Source organism: Panulirus ornatus, chromosome 17, assembly GCF_036320965.1.
Source record: "Panulirus ornatus isolate Po-2019 chromosome 17, ASM3632096v1, whole genome shotgun sequence".
In the NCBI taxonomy this organism is placed as follows: domain Eukaryota; kingdom Metazoa; phylum Arthropoda; class Malacostraca; order Decapoda; family Palinuridae; genus Panulirus; species Panulirus ornatus.
Window position 1 is genome coordinate 48,972,441 of NC_092240.1, and position 24,054 is coordinate 48,996,494.

Genomic DNA, 24,054 nt, shown 5'->3' on the forward strand with positions numbered 1-24,054 from the left:
GCACAAGTAACCCCATACACAGCTTGGCAGTACAGAAACTGCTGTCAGCTGAATAGATATACTTATGGGAAAATATCTTACTGTTGAGTGGGAAGGTTGTGTCTATAACATGGGAAGAATGAAGAATTAAAATAGCAGGGATGGATGGATGGCTGGAACCAAAAACAATACAGTTCCTCAATTCAGCTTGTGCTGGCAAGGAAGGGAAAGTGCGGTGACCAGGGAGGGAGAGTGTAATAGTTAACAGGAAAGGAGCGGTGAAGATGGAAGTTGTTGTAGCTAGGGAAGGAGGGTGTGGTAGCCAGGGAAGAAACAAGCAGTGGTAGTGAGTAAGGGTGTGCTGACCAAGGTGGGAGGGTGTGCTAATTCTCTGTAGGAGCAAGCAGACAAGGGCCTGGAAGGCCCAATTCTGCTATTGATGGTAACATCTATTGATGCAAAAGAATTCAAACATTGTAGATACTCGCTGTTGAACATTTACTCCAGCCTGATACATTTTAAATCCCACTCCATAACTAAATTATAAGCAGACCCAACATTCTTTTTACTTAACATCCTACTGAAATTAAACCTTCAAATGTGGTAACCAAACTGAGCCTCAGTTAATCATGCCATTCACTTCAGAGATACTGTGATTTGATCCTCATATCTTGGAAATGAGGGAACTTTATAGCAAGAGGAGGCAACCCAAAACTGCCACAATATACCCCAGCCTAACAAACAAAAAACACACACACACACACACAAACCACATCACCTCAAGACAATGAAAAAATGAGAGGTAAAGACTGATAAACGGAGAGAACTCATAAACAAAATATTTTAAAAATTCCTAATGAAAATATAAAAATGACAATAGTAATATTACTATAAATAATAAAATAATAAGACTGAAAGAAACTTAAAGAAATTTAAAAAACATGGACTAATACACCTGAATTAGTCATAAAGTAATGATTAACTGATGATATACATAAAAATAAAACTATGAGTAAAACATGCATTAAATGTGAGTGTCTTAAGCTGACAATGTCATAGCATCATATGCCTGGGAAGACACAGGCCATGTCATTAATGTTGTGCAGATGTTATTTCCAAAAGAATAAAACTAGCTCAAACTGCACTTAGTGAAGACTTGATCTCTTAGGTACATCCAACGGACAATAAAAGATATATGTGTTGAAAGCACTCATACCCATCAGACAGAATTTGAATTTCATCAAATCTGGGGGAAAAATAGGGAAAAAAATCACTAATAACTAAACCTCCATCATGCCTACGATGATCGTAAAAAAAATATCAGGGAACATAAATACAAAGTACTTATGACACAGAGGGTGAGAATACAATAGAAAATAATACTTGATACATGATGAGACAAACATATGCCATACCAGTGAAGATCAAGAAGAAATGGACACATAGGTCCAGTTATGGAAGGGATGCAAGGAAAACATAAGAAAAATTGCAGGTCTAAATATGTTACAGAAAGCCAGAAAGAAAAAGGAGCTGATGATGAAAAAACTGCTTAAAGTAACATGTTTACATTTTGAACAGATCAAAATGTAAATCATATTTCTATTGCCTCAACAGTAAAAAGCTTAATTCCTTAAGGAAATGTTCTGGTGCCTTAACCATTTCTCATTCCTGTAACCGATACTGAAACACTTACAAGTCACAGATGTTACTAAGTCAATTATGGAAATATCAAGACAATGAGAAATAGAAAGCAGACAAACTAACTCTTCTTAGGAAATCTTGAAAAATAGCACAATTTTCATGATCAAAATTTCCAACTATTCCATGTATATACATATAAAAGAATGGGGGAACATTATCTGACTTTAAATAAACAAACAGTTGGTTTACAGCCCACCCAGGTGTTACAAACAGTTGGTTTACAGCCCACCCACATGTCCATCCTCCCCTTAGGGTGGCCAAATAAAAATGGGTACCTGCCTTAGGCTGTCATGCTTAAGATGCAACTTCTTAACTGAAGAGTGAAAACTTACTCTCTAATTTACAGGTATACATCCCAGACATATACAAATTATCCAACTTTATGATCTGTAATCCCACCTAGTGGCAGTAACCACTTCCCAATTACGTCCACACACGCAAATATACATACCTATACATCTCAACGTATACATATATATACACACACAGACATATACATATATACACATGTCTGCCTTTATTCATTCCCATCACCACCTCGCCACACATAAAATAACAACCCCCTTCCCCCTCATGTGTGCGAGGTAGCGCTAGGAAAAGACAACAAAGGCCCCATTCGTTCACACTCTGTCTCTAGCTGTCATGTAATAATGCACCGAAACCACAGCTCCCTTTCCACATCCAGGACCCACAGAACTTTCCATATATATTATATATATATATATATATATATATATATATATATATATATATTTTCATTTGGCCACCAACTGAAAATTTACAAATATTTCTCCCCTTACTTAACAATTTAGTACCTTCAATCAAATTTACTGTAGAAAATGAAAATAATGGTATGTTACCATTTTTAGACTGCATGATCCATAGGCAAGGAAACAAGTTTAAGTTTAGCATATACAGAAAACCTACCAATGTACGCTCATATATCCATTATTACTCATCTCAACATGACAAGAGTTAAATTATCATTTCAATCTATGTTCCTTAGGGCATTACGTATTTGCAGCCCAGAGTTTATTGATGATGAGTTTGAGAAGATATATTCTATTGGATCTATATTAAAGTACCCTAGATCTTTCATTGACAAATCCCTTAAGATAGCAAAGAAATCATTCTATTGAGTTGAGCCCAAACATCCCGCTGACACCAAGAATCTTTTAGTTCTCCCTTTTAATAATAATTTCACTTTATTTCCCATGATGCTTTAATCCTTTAATGTAAATGTTGCCTTCAGCAACAATAATACTATAAAGAATATCTTATCAGGAATTCACCAGAAAATTCTCTTGAATGCATCTATAAAGTGCCATGTGGAAATTGTGATAAAGTTTATGTTGGGCAGACTGGTAAGGATCTTCCTGTTAGACTTAAGCAACATAAATATAGTATAAGAACGGGACAAGAATCAAATGCCTTGTTTAATCACGTTAAAAACTATGATCATGGTACTGGCTGGAGTAATGCCATCTCAGTTATTAACTCTAACTCTATTACCACGAGAAATATCATTGAATCTTCTATCATTAAATACACAAAGAATTACAATCTTAATATTAGTGATGGTCTATACAAATTAGATAACTTTACTATTGATAAAATTTGCAAGATAAGTTTATGAACGCCCGTTGTATGTCTTGGACAATGGCATGTTTACCAAATGGTATCCTAGCTTCGTCTCTTCGATGTATATCAACTAACTTATATTTCTCGTGTCACCCCGATGATGTGATTATTACACGAAAGTGCACTTGGGAACATCGTGTTTCACAGGAATATATCATTTCATATTTATTTTGCTTTGTTGCTGTCTCCCGCGTTTGCGCGGTAGTGCAAGGAAACAGACAAAAGAAATGGCCCAAACCACCCACATACACATGTATATACATACACGTCCACACACGCAAATATACATACCCATACATCTCAATGTACACATATATATACACACACAGACATATACATATATACACATGCACACAATTCACACTGTCTGCCTTTATTCATTCCCATCGCCACCTCACCACACATGGAATAACATCCCCCTCACCCCTCATGTGTGTGAGGTAGTGCTAGGAAAAGACAACAAAGGCCACATTCGTTCACACTCAGTCTCTAGCTGTCATGCAATACTGCCAGAAACCACAGCTCCCTTTCCACATCCAGGCCCCACACAACTTTCCATGGTTTACCCCAGACGCTTCACATGCCCTGATTCAATCCATTGACAGCACGTCGACACCGGTATACCACATCAATCCAATTCACTCTATTCCTTGCCCACCTTTCACCCTCCTGCATGTTCAGGCCCCAATCACTCAAAATCTCTTTCACTCCATCTTTCCACCTCCAATTTGGTCTCCCACTTCTCCTCGTTCCCTCCACCTTCGACACATATATCCTCTTGGACAATCTTTCCTCACTCATTCTCTCCATGTGACCAAACCATTTCAAAACACCCTCTTCTGCTCTCTCAACCACACTCTTTTTATTTCCACACATCTCTCTTACCCTTACATTACTTACTCGATCAAACCACCTCACACCACATATTGTCCTCAAACATCTCATTTCCAGCACATCCATCCTCCTGCGCACAACTCTATCCATAGCCCACGCCTCGCAACCATACAAAATTGTTGGAACCTCTATTCCTTCAAACATGCCCATTTTTGCTTTCCGAGATAATATTCTCGACTTCCACACATTCTTCAAGGCTCCCAGAACCTTTACCCCCTCCCCCACCCTATGATTCACTTCCACTTCCATGGTTCCATCCGCTGCCAGATCCACTCCCAGATATCCAAAACACTTTACTTCCTCCAGTTTTTCTCCATTCAAACTTACCTCCCAATTGACTTGACCCTCAACCCTACTAATACCTCCCAATTGACCCGACCCTCAACCCTACCTAATAACCTTGCTCTTATTCACATTTACTCTTAACTTTCTTCTTTCACACAGATGCTCCCTGACTTACAATGGTTCACCTTACAATTTTTTTACTATGATGGTGCAATAGCAATACATTATTCAGTAGAAACTGTACTTCGAACTTTGATTATTTTTCTTTTCCCAGGCTAGCAATACTCTCTCATGATGCTGTGCAGCAGAAGCAAACTGCAGCTTCCAGTCGGCCATGTGATCACATGTAAACGATCGTGACTCTACAGTGTACTGTGTTGGCAACGTTTTCTTGAAATTGTGTTTTTGTATCCCAACAGGTTTCCAAAATGCTCATCTGTGTCTCCTGCCTCTGGTGAGAAGATTAAGAGGAAGGCAATTACTCTTGAGATGAAATTAAAGATAACTGTCCAGCATGAAGTAATACCTGAGGCACCAAAATAATTCATAGCAGAGAAACACATTATCATAAAACTGGCTTTGTGTTGGATAATTTTGTCCAACTGTACCCTAAAGTAAGTGGTCTGATAACTTTTAAGGTATGCTAGGTTAAGCTATGATGTCCACTTGGTTAGATGTACGGTATTAAATGTATTTTCGACTCAAGATATTTTCAACTTATATGGTTACGTTGTATGTGTGCACGTGTGTAATATATATATATATATATATATATATATATATATATATATATATATATATATATATATATATATATATAATATATATAATATATATATATAATATATATAATAATATATATATATATATATATATATATATATATATAAATCTTTCTTTTCTTTCAAACTATTCGCCATTTCCCGCATTAGCGAGGTAGCGTTAAGAACAGAGGACTGGGCCTTTGAGGGAATACCCTCACCTGGCCCAATTCTCTGTTCCTTCTTTTGGAAAATTAAAAAAAAAACGAGAGGGGAGGATTTCCAGCCCCCCGCTCCCTCCCTTTTTAGTCGCCTTCTATGACACGCAGGGAATACGTGGGAAGTATTCTTTCTCCCCTATCCCCAGGGAAAATATATATATATATATATATATATATATATATATATATATATATATATATATATATATATATATATATATATATATTTTGCTTTGTCACTGTCTCCCGCATTAGTGAGGTAACACAAGGAAACAGACGAAATAATGGCCCAACCCACCCACATACACATGTATATACATACACGTCCACACACACAAATATACATACCTATACATCTCAACGTATACATATATATACACACACAGACATATACATATATACACATGTACATAATTCATACTGTCTGGCTTTATTCATTCCCATCGCCACCCTGCCACACATTAAATAACAACCCCCTCCCCCCTCATGTGCGCGAGGTAGTGCTAGGAAGAGACAACAAAGGCCACATTCATGCACACTCAGTCTCTAGCTGTCAAGTAATAATGCACTGAAACCACAGCTCCCTTTCCATATCCAGTTCCCACACAACTTTCCATGGTTTACCCCAGACGCTTCACATACCCAGGTTTAATCCATTGACAACACGTCAACCCCGGTATACCACATTGTTCCAATTCACTCTATTCCTTGCACACCTTTCACCCTCCTGCATGTCCAGGCCCCAATCACTCAAAATCTTTTTCACTCCATCTTTCCACCTCCAATTTGGTCTCCCACTTCTCCTCGTTCCCTCCACATCTGACACACATATCCTCTTGGTCAGTCTTTCCTCACTCAGTCTCTCAATGTGACCAAACCATTTCAAAACACCCTCTTCTGCTCTCTCAACCACACTCTTTTTTATTACCACACATCTCTCTTACCCTATTCTTACTTACCCGATCAAACCACCTCACACTACATATTGTCCTCAAACATCACATCCACCCTCCTATGCACAACTCTTAAATATATTTATATAATAATAAAAATATATATTATTTATATATATATATATATAATTGTCATGGAGGGGATGCAATCTATATAATATATATTTATATATATATATATATATATATATATATATATATATATATATATATATATATATATATATATATATAAAAAATAAAATATTAAATAACCTTACCAACCAGTCAACAATACAGTCACCCCCTTTTTTAATAAATTCCACTGCAATACCATCCAAACCTGCTGCCTTACCGGCTTTCATCTTCCGCAAAGCTTTTACTACCTCTTCTCTGTTTACCAAATCATTTTCCCTAACCCTCGCACTTTGCACACCACCTCGACCAAAACACCCTATATCTGCCACTCTATCATCAAACACATTCAACAAACCTTCAAAATACTCACTCCATCTCCTTCTCACATCACCACTACTTGTTATCACCTCCCCATTTGCGCCCTTCACTGAAGTTCCCATTTGCTCCCTTGTCTTACGCACTTTATTTACCTCCTTCCAGAACATCTTTTTATTCTCCCTAAAATTTAATGATACTCTCTCACCCCAACTCTCATTTGCCCTTTTTTTCACATCCTGCACCTTTCTCTTGACCTCCTGTCTCTTTCTTTTATACGTCTCCCACTCAATTTCATTTTTTCCCTGCAAAAATCGTCCAAATGCCTCTCTCTTCTCTTTCACTAATACTCTTACTTCTTCACCCCACCACTCACTACCCTTTCTAATCAACCCACCTCCCACTCTTCTCATGCCACAAGCATCTTATGCGCAATCCATCACTGATTCCCTAAATACATCCCATTCCTCCCCCACTCCCCTTCCTTCCATTGTTCTCACCTTTTTCCATTCTGTACTCAGTCTCTCCTGGTACTTCCTCACACAAGTCTCCTTCCCAAGCTCACTTACTCTCACCACCCTCTTCTCCCCAACATTCACTCTTCTTTTCTGGAAACCCATACAAATCTTCACCTTAGCCTCCACAAGATAATGATCAGACATCCCTCCAGTTGCACCTCTCAGCACATTAACATCCAAAAGTCTCTCTTTCGCGCGCCTGTCAATTAACACATAATCCAATAACGCTCTCTGGCCATCTCTCCTACTTACATAAGTATACTTATGTATATCTCGCTTTTTAAACCAGGTATTCCCAATCATCAGTCCTTTTTCAGCACATAAATCTACAAGCTCTTCACCATTTCCATTTACAACACTGAACACCCCATGTATACCAATTATTCCCTCAACTGCCACATTACTCACCTTTGCATTCAAATCACCCAACACTATAACCCGGTCTCGTGCATCAAAACCACTAACACACTCATTCAGCTGCTCCCAAAACACTTGCCTCTCATGATCTTTCTTCTCATGCCCAGGTGCATATGCACCAATAATCACCCATCTTTCTCCATCAACTTTCAGTTTTACCCATATTAACCGAGAATTTACTTTCTTACATTCTATCACATACTTCCACAACTCCTGTTTCAGGAGTACTGCTACTCCTTCCCTTGCTCTTGTCCTCTCATTAACCCCTGACTTTACTCCCAAGACATTCCCAAACCACTCTTCCCCTTTACCCTTGAGCTTCATTTCACTCAGAGCCAAAACATCCAGGTTCCTTTCCTCAAACATACTACCTATCTCTCCTTTTTTCACATCTTGGTTACATCCACACACATTTAGGCACCCCAATATATATATATATATATATATATATATATATATATATATATATATATATATGTGTGTGTGTGTATTCTTAATACCTTCCACAGAGCATCTCTATCAACTCTATCATATGCCTTCTCCAGATATATAAATGCTACATACAAATCCATTTGCTTTTCTAAGTATTTCTCACATACATTCTTCAAAGCAAACACCTGATCCACACATACTCTACCACTTCTGAAACCACACTGCTCTTCCCCAATCTGATGCTCTGTACATGCCTTCACCCTCTCAATCAATACCCTCCCATATAATTTACCAGGAATACTCAACAAACTTATACCTCTGTAATTTGAGCACTCACTCTTAAGAATATTTGGTGTGGGTGGCAAGTTGTTGGAAGCAGTGAAAAGTTTTTATCGAGGATGTAAGGCATGTGCATGTGTAGGAAGAGAGGAAAGTGATTGGTTCTCAGTGAATGTAGGTTTGCAGCAGGGGTGTGTGATGTCTCCATGGTTGTTTAATTTGTTTATGGATGGGGTTGTTAGGGAGGTGAATGCAAGAGTTTTGGAAAGAGGGGCAAGAATGAAGTCTGTTGTGGATGAGAGAGCTTGGGAAGTATGTCAGTTGTTGTTCGCTGATGATACAGCGCTGGTGGTTGATTCATGTGAGAAACTGCAGAAGCTGGTGACTGAGTTTGGTAAAGTGTGTGAAAGAAGAAAGTTAAGAGTAAATGTAAATAAGAGCAAGGTTATTAGGTACAGTAGGGTTGAGGGTCAAGTCAATTGGGAGGTAAGTTTGAACGGAGAAAAACTGGAGGAAGTAAAGTGTTAGATATCTGGGAGTGGATCTGGCAGCGGATGGAACCATGGAAGCGGAAGTGAATCATAGGGTGGGGGAGGGGGCGAAAATTCTGGGAGCCTTGAAGAATGTGTGGAAGTCGAGAACATTATCTCGGAAAGCAAAAAATGGGTATGTTTGAAGGAATAGTGGTTCAAAAAATGTTGTATGGTTGCGAGGCGTGGGCTATGGATAGAGTTGTGCGCAGGAGTGTGGATGTGCTGGAAATGAGATGTTTGAGGACAATGTGTGGTGTGAGGTGGTTTGATCGAGTAAGTAATGTAAGGGTAAGAGAGATGTGTGGAAATAAAAAGAGCGTGGTTGAGAGAGCAGAAGAGGGTGTTTTGAAATGGTTTGGGCACATGGAGAGAATGAGTGAGGAAAGATTGACCAAGAGGATATATGTGTCGGAGGTGGAGGGAATGAGGAGAAGTGGGAGACCAAATTGGAGGTGGAAAGATGGAGTGAAAAAGATTTTGAGTGATCGGGGCCTGAACATGCAGGAGGGTGAAAGGCGGGCAAGGAATAGAGTGAATTGGATCTATGTGGTATACCGGGGTTGACGTGCTGTCAGTGGATTGAATCAGGGCATGTGAAGCGTCTGGGGTAAACCATGGAAAGCTGTGTACGTATGTATATTTGCGTGTGTGGACGTGTATGTATATACATGTGTATGGGGGTGGGTTGGGCCATTTCTTTCGTCTGTTTCCTTGCGCTACCTCGCAAATGCGGGAGACAGCGACAAAGCAAAAAAAAAAAAAAAAATATGTGTGCGTGTGTGTGTGAATAAGAGCAAGGTCATTAGGTACAGTATTGTTGAGGGACAAGTCAATGGGAGGTAAGTTTGAATGGAGAAAAACTGGAGGAAGTGAAGTGTTTTAGATATCTGGGAGTGGATTTAACAGTGGATGGAACCATGGAAGTGGGAGTGAGTCATAGGGTGGGGGAGGGGGTGAAGGTTCTGGGAGTATTGAAGAATGTGTGGAAGGTGAGAACATTATCTCCGAAAGCAAAAATGGGTATGTTTGAGGGAATAGTGGTTCCAACAATGTTATATGGTTGCGAGGCATGGGCTATAGATATGGTGTATTTCATAAAGGATGATTCAATGATATTTCTCTTGATCAAGGAGTTATAACAGAATCAGCACTGGTTCAATCAATACAATGGTCATAATTTCGAATGGCAATAGGAATCTAACCTATTCTTATACATTATCTACGTCATAAATCTAACAGCGAGATCCTTGCCAGCCTGCCCAATATCAAACAAAATACAGCTTCTACAAGATATTCTATAAACGCAGCTTACAGAATTTTTTTGACAAGCTGTTTGTTCATATATTCATATATCCACCCCACAACCTCTAGGTATAAGTCACTACTGAAACACAGACTCAAGATGAGAGAAGGAAATAAGTTAAATTCAAAGTTTCTGGAGTTGGAAAATCTGCTTCTTCAAAATGAAGCAAGTCATACCTCTTAGCAAAAACTTAATTCACTTAATTCATGATATGTGGGTTGGGGGTGGGGACAGTGAATATAGGAACATGCATCATGCACATAAGCATGTCCAGTTGTCCCCTCCCAATCAAGCCTAACATATGCAGGTCTCAGGAGTCCATACCCAAATTTAACTACCTTGAAAAAATTAACACTAAATCATACTGCATGCACAAATTGATTCAAAAGAAATCCAATACTTTGTCATGTTGATAAATAATAGTTCTAGTTCAGTGTAGTGTTGCATGTTTGCTGTTGCTAAGGTAGTGTCAGAAACCTGTCATGTGAATACAAGTCAACTGCACACAATGATTTTCACACATGGCCAGCAAGAGGTGATGTAAAATCAAGAAGCAACAAAACTAAGAAGTGTGGAGAGAACCACTCCTTAGGCAAACACAAATGTATTCCTTGGGGGCTTTGGTGGCACAGCATTTGTGAGTGACTCTAGCCTGGCAGCCTAAAATGATCCTGACCATGCATTTTATGTCACTGTCACATAGGATAATAAAAAGTATTTCTTGAGTGAGGTTATGCTGAAAGACAATGAAGTCTACTGCAACTTTTAAGGTCTTAGATTGGGTGTTGTGATTGGCTGAAGCCACCTAGGATATGTCTCATGAGGACTGTTAAATGAATTGGTGTAGTACGAATGGGGTCTCTAAAGCTATGCTGCAATAGTGAGAATCAGCTTTTTCAAGGAGTCTGAATAATGATGACAGCAGTATTACTTGGCAGGAAGATGGTGAACTGGGTAGTTTGGTGGGTACTCTGTTGGCAAGTACCCCGATGTTGTAATAGGTGACATTATCTGTTAGAGCTTGAACTGCAACCGAGCCAAAATGTGTAATGTAGAAGCATGTGCTGTCTATGCCTGTTGCAGGGTAGTTCTTTGTTCGATTTAACTAAGAATATCAGCAAGAATAAAGGGTGGGTCAGCAGCTGTTCTAGGATGGATTTCTGTCTGAAAAGTGGTTGGTTTATGGATGACTTTTCAATGTTTTCATTTGCGTGTTCTCTGGAAGAGAAGCCCCATTTCTTGAACATTCTCTCTCATCACTATTCTTAAATTCATGTATGCTGAATGTGTGTTTACCATTAGCATGTGTGTGTTATGGGAAGACACTGTATCTGCACACATGGTAAAAATTCATCAGAACCATAAGCCTTACATGGGTCAAGACCTTTTAGCATTCTGTTAATGTCTTTTCAAGATAACTCAATGTTGTCTACAGCCTCCTCCCTATCCCATCTTACTTGTGATTAGGCTAAACTGTATCCTGAAAGTGAAAATACTTTCAAACTTGTTATTCAGTTCCTGAAATATTCTTATATAATCCTCAATTATTTTTCTTTGTGAATCCCTTAGCCTGATTAGCTGTTGTTTAACTGACAATCTAACCCTAACAAACTTATGATAAATTCTTAGATTTCCATCAACCCTGTCCACAATATCCTTTTCATGGTTCCTGGTCCTCCTCTGGTATCCTGTTGCACTCATTCGTTTCTATTTCATACTTGGCATGAGATGAATGGCTGGAGTGTAACCTATACCTTTGCCACCACACAGCCAGATGCTTCCTTTCATTTTAACATCTTTGATTAAACCATTCTTCCCTCTTTCTAAACCTTCCCTCTGTAACTGTGACTACAGGTATGCATGTTTCCAAACCATAATTGTAGACTTCACCCTGGTTCCTGGCTAATGAATTCCATTTCCCAATCTATGTCAACATAGAAACTGTTAAGTTTTGAGTAGTCTTAATGATAATATCTCCAAGTAATTTCTCATCTATGCTCTTTGAAGTCCCTTGTTTTTCACATAATCAAGCTGAAGAATTATGTGATCACTTTTTCCAAATGATGTCGTACAAATTTTCGAAGTCCATGCTTAGTATACGTGAAGATAAAATCTAGTAATAAAGGTGAATCAGTCCCTTTAATCCTGCCAATGCCCTAACAGTAACCATATGATGTAGCAGTTTTAAGAATATTGTATGACCTAGCTAGTGGTAAGGCATATATGCAGCCAGGTCTCAGGAGTAAAAACCAAAGCAATACATACAAGAGGAGGAAAGCGATCAAACACTGCAGCATGTGGGTCAAGTTTTGAAGCTAGCATGGGAAATATGATGAGTTGGACTGCTTTGCACAATTCTGTCAAGTGTGGATGCAGAGCTAAAACCACCACAGATGTGAAAGCAGTACTCCACACAAGGACAAATCAATCCTTTTGTATCAGTGGAGCAACTATTTGGAAGAAAAGAAATTTCAACAACTAAATAAAAAGCCCAGTTTCTTACAAGCAGACTTTGCTATTTCCATTATGTGGAGCTTCCAAGGGAGCGTAGATATTACAGTAACACCTAGTATGTTCATTCAGTCAAGAGGTGGAATTACAGAACCCTCGAATGTGACATCTACCCAGCTCACAATGCATGCACAACTGAAAATCTTTAAGAAGTCATTTTAGAAACCACTTTTCCACAAATCTGCATTGTTTCCAAGGTACCCTGGTTCAAAATGCTCAAATGTAACCCAATTGAGATTTTTGGCATTTGGCATAAATATTTGCTTTCTTGCTGTGAGATACTGAAATCCAATGATTGTTTTGTAACTTAGAAAGAAAAATGCCCAATCTTGTTGTCAAAGGCTTTGTTTTCAATTAAATAACTCTGTTTAGACCAAATATAATTGAGATGATGCTTATTACATATTCATCCACTGGTATCAGCTTGCTATCAGAAATGACTAAAATCCAATGATTATTACTCATATTATCACAAACATACGTATCATGGATAACTAACGGATGAGAAATTCTATGGAGCACATTGGGATAGGTACTATTACTGATCGTGTGACTATTTTCAGCACTGCATTCGGATATGTACTATCTGATAGTGTGACCATTTTCATCACACAGAAAGGAAAACCATCAATCCAAACATGCAGGTTAGAAGATGGTCCTAGACAACACTTAAACACTCTCCTAAGTCAAGACAGTAATACATTCCCAGGTTTGCCTGTATCCAATGCAGGTACGAGAATGAGAAGCAACAATGGTGCAAGGTCAGTTTCTGGAAAAATACTTCATCTTGAGGAACCACTGGAATATGCCTGATGTACATCCTTGTCTTACTGGGCCACTAGTGATTAATGTTCATGATTTAAATTGTGAATAATTAGAAAAAATTTGGGTTTTGCTTCACCTCACTTATGGCTCTTGGCTCACAGTTTCTCTATGACCTTTGTCTAATATATTGCTTAACCTCACTAATGGCTCTTTGCTCATCTTTTCTCTGGCCTTTGTTTAATATTTTGCTTTCCTATGTCTAAGGGGATATATCCAGTCAAAACCATTTTCATTCCTACCTCATTGGTGCGTCCATACTTGCTTTGTTACTTCTACTTAAACTTTTGAGACATTCTTCTTTGGAGTAATTCCCATGGTATTATTATAAAAAAGAAGTCTGTTTAATTCATGTTCTGTGAGCTGGCTATTAATTCAAAAGTAAATATACCACTTTCACATCAATGGTTGTATGCATTACACCATGACAGTTTAAGTTTCTTTACTTCTCTGGTCTGTTATAAGCCTGCTACTCAAATGCAGCAAATTAATCCTTTTGCTGCATAACCAAATTTCATACTAGCTCCAAAAGGTTCAGTCACTCAACAAATATCGAAAGTATCTAAGTGACCTTCTTTATTCTCATCTCAACTGAGAAAGGTGTTTCTGCATCAATATTCCTCAAAAACAAAACATGAAAATTAAACTTAAAAAAAAAAAAAAAAAATATGAATTATATTACCAAGAGAGAGAATATGTAAACGACACTGAAAAAATTTTCAATACTGAAAAGTTTTCTTTTCTATGTCATAAATAATTTGTTAAAACCATACAAGATAATATTTTCCTTTTCCAGTAAATGGTAGACATGGGCATAATCTTACTGCTTCTTTTCTTTGCTACTATATCTACTACAGCATTTTTGCCATTTTCTTTTTATGTAACTATGTCTGTGGTGGTCTCTTCATCTCCAACCCAACCCTTTTGTTGTCGCCTCCTTTGGCTACTTTTTATCTTTTAAGCTTTCCACATGACAAGCTCTCCCACTCAAGTTCTATTCTTAAGTTTTACCCCAACCACCAACTTCTCTCTTTTTTTTTTTTTAGTAAAATCTAACTTCTGTTGTTACAGAGGGTACCTAAATTCAATACTAATTTCTGCTGGATTCAAGTACTTTACCAACAATATTTCTAAGTGACCATGGGTGCAAAGTGTCTGTTTCGCATAAGCGGAAAGGCACATCTTTCTTGATGCAATCTAGCTGCTCTTTTAACTTCCTGAATATCAGGTTCACTGACTTATCTGTTACTCCTGTGGTTGACTAACAAATTTCAAGCCTCTCTTCAGATCACTAATCCTGCACATGCATCACTGTCAAAAGATCAGAGTTGTTCTAACACCATAGTTTGGTAATGCACTCTGTATTCTTTACGTCGCATTAAATAATGATCACCAAAGTTCAAGAACCTTGCTTCAATCCCACAATATCCATATTCAAAATATACATAACTATTGGCAATATGACCCTTTTACTATGCAAATGGCACATTGCAGACAAAACTTAATCACTATAAAGATGTACATTTAAGATTTTGAATATTGTATACTAAAACTTAGAAGATTCAGCAATTCAAATTAGTTTTCATAAAACAAAATCTTTGGAACCTGCAATGGTAATGTGCCACAAAACTTTCCAAGGTTTCTCCACGTTCAAATGAGATGAAGAGGTACTTGGTGCACATTTCACTCGTACAAAAAATGGTATTGTATCTAAAGTAGCATCAAGATTTCAATTTTGTAGCATTCCATTTCTGTCAGCAAACATCATTACCAAATGGTGATGTTCCATTTCTGTAAGCAACAATGATGCAGCCAAAATTTAGTTAATTTTCCTCAATTCTTCAGTTTATGCAACGTCTTAAATTTCAAGATTTTTTTTTTTCAAAGTGACCCTTATTTGATATTTATGATGGTATGATGGAAGAAACCAAGTGATAGGATTGACAAAAATGCCTATAACTAACAAAAGTGTATCTGCTTGGAGAGTAAGGAGTATGTGTGAGCAGTGATTAGTTGCCAGCCTAAGGTGATGACATGCAGTTTACTAATGCTATTGTCATGTGATAAGTTAAAGGTTCCCACCCTCATCTAATTTTTGGCTAATGTTTGATTCTACCAATTATACTTTGGTGTCAACAGCATTCTCAGGCCACAGCTGGAAAAAATATACCATGCCTGTTAACCCAGAGTGAATATCAAAAGCTTCCACCCTCTCTCCCTAAGATAAAACAACTTATCAAAGTTCACTCAGTTTAAGAATGAAGAAGCAATTTCTATATTGTTAGTGCTTATACGTCAGAGAAAAAGTGATTATCATAATTAAAAAATACTTGTGTAATTCATTCTATGTAAAATTCATTTCTTTACAAATATGCAGTATAATTCCTTAAAAAAGTGACTGGCAAAATCATATGCACAGGAAAAATGCATATCTGATGTGAGTAGAATGTGTACAGTCTTCAGGCATGTACATATAAATATACATCCAAAATTGTCACACACTTTCTTTTTTTCATGAAGTGTACAATATTTTCTTACCTAATAACAGGAAAAGCGGTGTGTGTGATAATGAGTATGGTTGATAGAGCTGAAAAGGGTGAGTTGAAATGGTCTGGCCATGTGGAGATAATGGGATTGAGGAAACAAAAAACAAAGATCATTTTCAGATGTGGAAGGGACAAGGAGAAGGGTAGACCAAACTGGAAATGGAAGGATGGAGTGAAAAAGATTTTCAGAGCTGAGGGACTGAACAAACAGAATAGTGAAAGGTATGCATGGGATGGAGTGAATTGGAGCAATGTGGTATATATGGGGAAGCATGATATTAATGGACTGAACAAGGGCATATGAAGCAGTCTGGAGAAACTACAGAAAGATCTATGGGGCCCTCAGGTTTCCATACAATACCTCACTTATGTGGGAAAAAGTAAACAATTATGGAGGAGGATCAAGTTAAAACCACTTATCTGCTTCAATGCTTGATAATTCCAATCCATACCAAACCAACATAGGGATACGTACTCTTTTTTGTCATACCTGTTCTATTAAGCAAAGCTTTCTTCTAGAGACAAAAGTCCCTTGGGTCAACTATGCAGTTTAAGGATTAACTGGGAAGGACTTAGAGGAAAGGAGTTCATTTAGCATGATAGGAGTCATGGCAGTGGGTTAAATTAAGCACCTGCAGTAAGCCACTAGGTGGAAGTAAGATTTAAGGTCCCAGATACAATACGAGGCATGAAAAGGGAAAGACCAATGTATTAGGGCAAATGTGAATATTTCTTAAGGTAAAAGTCTAAAAAGCATTGTAATGATTCAGGTCTTGAATCTTTGTGCAAAAGAGAGAAGAGAGAAATGCAACAGAAATTAAATACCTGAAGATATGTGGCATGAGAATGGCTGGTCAAGACACCAGATTAGTCTGTACTGAAATAGTCTGAGCATGTGACTGAAGACTGAGGCATGTGTAAGCCAAAATGGTCCAGGCATGTGACTTAAAGACAGAAGCATGTGCATAATGAAATGGTCTGATCATACAAGACAAAGATGCAAACGGGAAACAAATACTAAGGAAAAGATGGAAGGAGTAAATCTTTGGGATACTGAGCCTTGAAAATTCAAGATGAAAACGAATATGTTGGAGAGGGAACTGAAGCAATGTAATATAAGGGGAACTACATGATAAATTTATAGCCTGAACTACAGCATACAATATAAGTCAAGGTAAACCATGGCGTAAGCCACTTGTTCCATACCAGTGTACCACATTATATTGGTATGCTGTCAAAGCTGCCCATGAGCCGAAGTATCAGATGAGTCAACCGATACTTATTTATCTATATATGTCCAGTGGAGTAGCAAGACCATTGTACTACTGTCATCAATTTCTCCCATACATCAGGAACCTCTGTTCATATATGCAAGCCCAGGTGTATTACTTACTAGTTTGGGGGCTTTTTTTTTTTCTTTCTTTTTCATTTTAATGAGGAACCATATTTCCATCTTAACAAGGAATGTCTTTTCAATCAAATGAAGGATTTTCGTTTCTATATGAAAGGCATCCATATATCAAGAAGTTGTTCATCTGAGCATTAACTTTCAGAGAAAAAAATTTCTTTTTACTTCAACTCAAATCCTCATTCAAGGACATATTCAGAAAGGTACGTATATCTAATCTTTTTTTTATTCCAGTTACATACCAGTGGTAAGTGTTTTCATGATAAACTACTTGTATCAATAACTTATAATATGGTCAATTTATCCATTACTAGGTTTTACAATTAATGAATAAACACCAAGAGCCTCAAAAGTTCTTCACTGATTTGGGGTGGAACTGCATACATAAGGTTGGAAACCACTGATGTAATCTGTTGGGCCTGGCTATGGATCGTTATCTCAGGTTTCGGGATAATATATAAGACAGCTAGAGACTGGAAGTGTGCAAGAGGCCACAGTTTCTTTGTTCCAGACACCATCTCACTAAAGTAGAAAGAGCAATTAAATATGTAATAGATATATGGTTAAAATAAAAACAATCTCAGTTTAAAATTTATAATTATATACAATGAATACATACATATTTGTACAATGGGATCAATAAAATCCTGGAGCACTGTGCTCCATGTTATCAACTAGTTAAAAAAAATATATTTAAATACATTAAAACCCAAGTGCTAAAATCAACATTCTTAACAATAGCAAAAAGAAAATCATGATAAGGATACCTTGTATCACTGTGCTTTCCCCACGATGCCCAAGTGTACAGCAGTGATGTGTACCTTCAAGTTACTCTTACGATTGGATTTGTGTGGGCAGTAGGGGCAGAGAAATGGTTTTTCACCTCTATGAATGGACATGTGCTGCTTCAAGTTGCGCTTTCGGTAATCTCCGTGGAAAGCCTTCCCACATAACGAGCACTGAAGGAAGGCGTCCACATGAACTTTCCTCTCACAGCCCTGCAAAGCACAACATGCCAGCTTAGTTGCCTTGGAAACGTTGTAGGCGAGAAATAAGCCGGTGATGGCGAGGAATTATTTACAAAAGGCCCATCTGAGGATCTACAAGGTCCTTCATCAAGTCCTCTGAATTTCAGGTAGCATAGTTGTCATCTTCAAAAGCAGATGGATGGCTCATCCAACTGGTAACAGCAGATTCATCATTCCCTTGAACAGCCACTTCATTCCACTTGTCTCTACCATGACGGGTAATTACATGGCCTTTTAAATTAACTTTCTGAGTAGCTCGGTGAGGGCAGTAGGGACAAGCGTAAGGTTTTTCTCCTGTGTGGGTACGCATGTGTCGTGCCAAGTTGAACTGTCGATTCCTGCCTCCAAACGCTCTGCCACATACAGGACAAAGTTTTGCAGGTGAAGGCGGTAGTTGTTGTAGCAGTGTGTGGCTGGAGGGATGATGGTGCCCCAGGCCTGAGGTCTCTCTGAAGGTTGAGGACTTCCCCTGCAAAAACACGACACCCTCACTAAGACTACCCCCTTTCTCTTCAGACCAACAACTAACAAAGATTGGAAAGACTTTAATCTTAACCCCACTCCATCTGCTGATTTAAAAATGCACAACATACATTAGCTGAAGGTGCCATATCCAAAATTAAAATATTGCATAATTTTTACACCAATAGTATCCTTCAAGAGTGCACTAGTCTTCATGCCAAACAGCAATGTGCTTCTTAAGTTGATTGTTTTGGTTAGCCCGGTATGAACAGTAGGGACAGGCGTAAGGCTTTTCTCCTGTGTGGACACGCATGTGTCTTCTGAAGTTTGACTTGTCTCCAAATAATTTGCCACACACTGGACATGGCTTTGCTGATGTCTGCAGCAATGTTTGTGATGCAGGATGATGCTGCCCCAGGCCTGAGGACACTCTTAAGGTGGTACATCTTCCCTGCAAAACAAATCACCCTCACTGAAACTGCCCCTTCTTTTCATAACATGGAACATTGAATATTTGCAGAATGAAAAGTTCCCCTACTTCTAATCATGAACATGAGTTTAAGAAATTTTGCAACAAAAACATTTCAATGCTATTATGATTTGGATGTCCCAGCAGAAGATGGCCAGTCTTCATGGCGAGCATGTATATGCATCCATAGGTTGTTTTTTTGGTTTGCCCGGTATGGACAGTAGGGACAGGCGTAAGGCTTTTCTCCAGTGTGGATACGGATGTGTCGTCTGAAGTTGGACCGGTCTCCAAATAATTTGCCACACACTGGACATGGCTTTGCTGATGCCTGTAGCAGTGTACGTGTTGAGGGATGATGCCGTCCAAAACTTGAGGACACTCTTAAGATGGAACACTTCCCCTGCAAAACAAATCACTCTCACTGAGACTCTCCTTTCTCTTCAGAACATTTAACATTGGTTCATTGATATAATAATTGCACTGCCTCCCAGTTGCTCATACAGAAATAAATAGCAGGAATTCTGTAAAATCCATAAGCATTCATAAATTAACATGATTTAGAGCATTCCCGCAGGAGATGGCCAATCTTCATGCCGAGCACGTATGTGCATCCGCAAGTTGTTTTTTTGATTAGCCCGGTGTGAGCAGTAGGGACACTGGTAGGGCTTCTCCCCTGTGTGGAGTAGCATATGACGGTCCAACTTCCACCGCCGACTGCGCCCATGGAACGCTTTCCCACACACTGGGCAGAGTATAACGTCACCAGGGCTCCCAACATCCCCCTGCAAAATGGCACAATCTCAGTTCCCATGCCTGCACTTTCAAAAAGTTCCACATAAATTCGCAATATTTATTACTTTCCAGATGACCAACTTCCATGGAACAGTGTAGTCCCTTCTGGCTTCTCATTATTTCTAAAGCTTGCTCTTTCTATGTAATTTCCTGCATCACTTCGACAAATACCTTAAGTTATTTGGCTGACATATTTAGATGAGGCAGCTGAAGACTGCTGAGATTTTGTGTATCTGCCAACAAGTCACCATGAACACGAAGTATGTGCATATCCAAGTTCCCTTTTCTGTTGCAACAATGAGAGCAGTATGGGCAAGTAAATGGTTTGGCCCCTGTATGGATCATCAGATGGTGCTGTATGTTTTGTCGACGGTTGCGCCCAGTGAACATTTTGCCACACACATCACAGGTAAGCGGGGAGACTCGCCACTCCTGCAATACAACAACATGCATCTTTCACTAGGATACCCTCCATTCCTGATTTCTGAATTTCAATCTAAGACGACTGTTAACCATACATAATTCTTATGACAATACATACATAATCATGTTAGACTTGTGCCTGTTGACTATGGCCTTCAACATGGCTTTGGATGTTGTCTGGAGGCTGTGCAGAAGTACCAGGCAACTGGGAAAGAGCAGGGTGCTGGGCATGACGACGAAGAAGGTGTGTCTTGAGGTGCCACTTGTGAGCTGCACGATGAGGACACAGAGGGCAGGGGTAACGACGTTCGCCAGTATGTGTTACCAGATGGTGCTCTAGATTCTGCCGACGATTACGACCCTGGAACCGCTTACCGCACACTGGGCATTCAAGTCCCACTATAGGTGTTGCCCCAGCAACATCAAAGGACCTATGCAGGTCACCCTGGCCTAGTTGGCCATGGGGGATGACCCTCACCCCAGTCGGCAACTCTCCTGATGCCTGCAAGAAGGCGAAGACATTCACTCAGCTGTGTCCAACTGGAATATGGTATACTTATCTTACCTTCCATTCAATGTCAGAATCTGAGGAATTCCCAACATTAAATAATTACAAGGCTTTAGTCAGCTCCATACCTCCAATTTTCCTTATGAATGCAATCTTCAACATTGATTTTAAGGAACCAAGGATTAAACTTCCCCGAACATATCTGTAACTACTCCATCATCAATATCAGCAATCTTTAGTGTGTGGTGCAACAGGTCTGCTTGTGTTGAGATGTAACATTGTGATATGTCTATACAGCTGAGACTCAGAGGCCGCACGGTAGGGACAGTGTGGGCAGATAACTGGGCGCTCCCGGCTGTGTGTGGCCATGTGATGCACCATGTTCTGCTTGCGGTTTCGACCAAAGCACTTTTTCCCACAAGCTGGACACTGAACAAAGAGACCTTCACTGACGGCGCCACCCACCGCCTGCAAAACACCAAATCTTTGCCTCAGCAACCATGCATTTCAAGCTTTTCTTTACCTTCTAATACTTTCAGCAGTTCTACAATAAACTGGTGTGGCAAATACTCAAGCAGATATTGCTTATGCAGTATTAGTTCTAAATTAACTTCAATTTCATGGATGTCCAACTTCATTCCACATACATAATGGCATCAACCATGTTAAACATATCCACATGTCACAAGGGGTTACATTCTTAATTCTTTCTCTTTGCTATGAAACATTACTAAGCATATCAGTATAAAAATCATATTTCCTCTCACTAAACCTTCATTCCATATGCTTTGGTACTAAAGGTGCAATAGTCAATGACTAGACAAAATATCAGGGTGAAGAGCTCTGATGTGGGTCTTCAGATTGCCTTTCCTGTTGGCCCGGTGTGGACAGTGAGGACACTGGTAGGGCTTCTCCCCAGTGTGAGTAAGGAAGTGGCGGTTCAGGTCACGAAGGCTGGTGAAGGCACGGGTACACTGGGGGCAAGGATGGCGTCTGGGGACACCCAACAGCCGGCGGGGGCTCACACCCACTAGGTGCACAGAGGCCACACCCTGCAATGACAACGCAACCCACCCTAAGTCACCAGCCCACCTTGAAAAAAGCCGCACATCCCTACCAAACCCGTATCATTACCCTTCAGTAAAAGATAATCAACATTTCCAAGTCCTCATATAACTGAAAATATAATGAGGTGAAAATGAATTTGAATTAAAAGTACTACCATATAAAACATACACAGAGTGCAAGGAAAGTATAAACCCCTGTCTGTCTAAAATAACCAAAACTATACAATAAAATTCACAGATAATCTTTTCCATGTCTAAAATCTTCAGCCTGTACTAAATCTTTTCCACGATTGAAGTCTTTTCCATGAACAGTTATAACATGCACTTTAAGATTTCCCTTCAAAGCCGCCCTGTGGCTGCAGTATGGGCAGGGATATGGTTTCTCCCCTGTGTGGGTGAGTATGTGTCTTCTCAGGTCCTTGGGGGACTGAAAGCTCTTGCCACAGTGGGGGCAACAGTGTCTCTTGCTGTGGGAACCCAAGATGACTCTCAGTCTACTGTCACTCAAACTTTCCATTTCACGGACACCAATGCCCTGAAAAATATGGCAAGGTCTTACTCTCAAGTAACAAAGTCTGAACATTCCTCAACAAAAGAGTACCGACATCCAAGGTACTTCAAGAAAGCAGTATTCTCTAACTCCTGCACTTGGAGACAATTTACCTCAGGCACTGATGAATCAGCCATTCTGTTGTATGTGTGTAATGGTAACTTGGTAGGTTCACAAAATATCTTTATTATGAACACACAGCATGTGAGACTTCAAGTTGCTCTTCTGATTAGCTCTGTGATCACAGAAAGGGCAGAGATAAGGCTTCTCCCCAGTGTGGGTCAGAATATGTCGCCGCAGGTCCTTCGGGGACTGAAAGCCCTTTCCACAGTGGGGACACAAGTGTCGCTTGCAGTGGGAACTCACAACCGCTCTCAGTCTACTAAGACTCAAACTTCCCATAGCACCGACTTCACCTATCCCCATGCCCTGCAAAAATATGGTAACGTCTTACTCGGGCTATAATGAAAAAGCAAACATTAAGCGACTTCCACGTTTCACACATCACCATACACGAGATACATATACTTATTTCATGACAAAGATAATCCACTTTAATTCCAGAAAAACTGTACAAAAGGTCTCATCAAAGTTTCTCGTGAACACAAAGAATATGCATCTTCAAGTTGCTCTTATGATTGGCTCTGTGAGTGCAATATGGGCACTCGAATGGCTTCTCCCCAGTATGGATCAGTGTATGACGACGAAGATCTTTTGGATAAGCAAAGCTCTTTCCACAATGTGGGCACAAATGCCGTTTACTTTGGGTTTTCTCATCCACTCTTGACCAGCTGTGATTTTCATTTCCCAATACACCGACCTCAACCACCCCAATGCCCTGAAAAATACAGCAACAGCTTACCCTCAACACCGAAAAAAAGAATAACAATGAATTCCTCAATATTACGTTCCATATTATGATGCTAATATTCATGACTTCCAAGATTTTGGAAGCAAAGAGTGGAATATCCTTCATATACATTTTCAATCTTCGAAAAAACAAAAAATATTTGGTAATTAACTGAATTAAAACCTATGAATAGAGGATCATTACTTTTGTGCACAATAATATAATTCTTCTACGTCAATTTCCTAGCCTATCCATATACAGCTACATTT

General features: G+C 39.1%; 1 protein-coding gene across 50 annotated transcripts in view; it reads right to left on the reverse strand.

Moving 5' to 3' along the window:
• Nucleotides 1-24,054, reverse strand: part of LOC139754721 (uncharacterized) — a 201,893-nt gene that overhangs the window by 115,159 nt on the left and 62,680 nt on the right. For 3 of the 50 annotated variants that reach the window (XM_071672336.1, XM_071672338.1, XM_071672337.1), the window contains exon 5: nt 14,707-19,995. The exons of 36 other annotated variants lie outside the window; for them this stretch is intronic. In XM_071672336.1, coding sequence (XP_071528437.1) covers nt 19,720-19,995 — 276 coding nt within the window. In that variant the 3' untranslated portion in view covers nt 14,707-19,719. 11 more of the 50 variants (XM_071672344.1, XM_071672346.1, XM_071672317.1 and 8 more) reach the window with 10 other exon arrangements.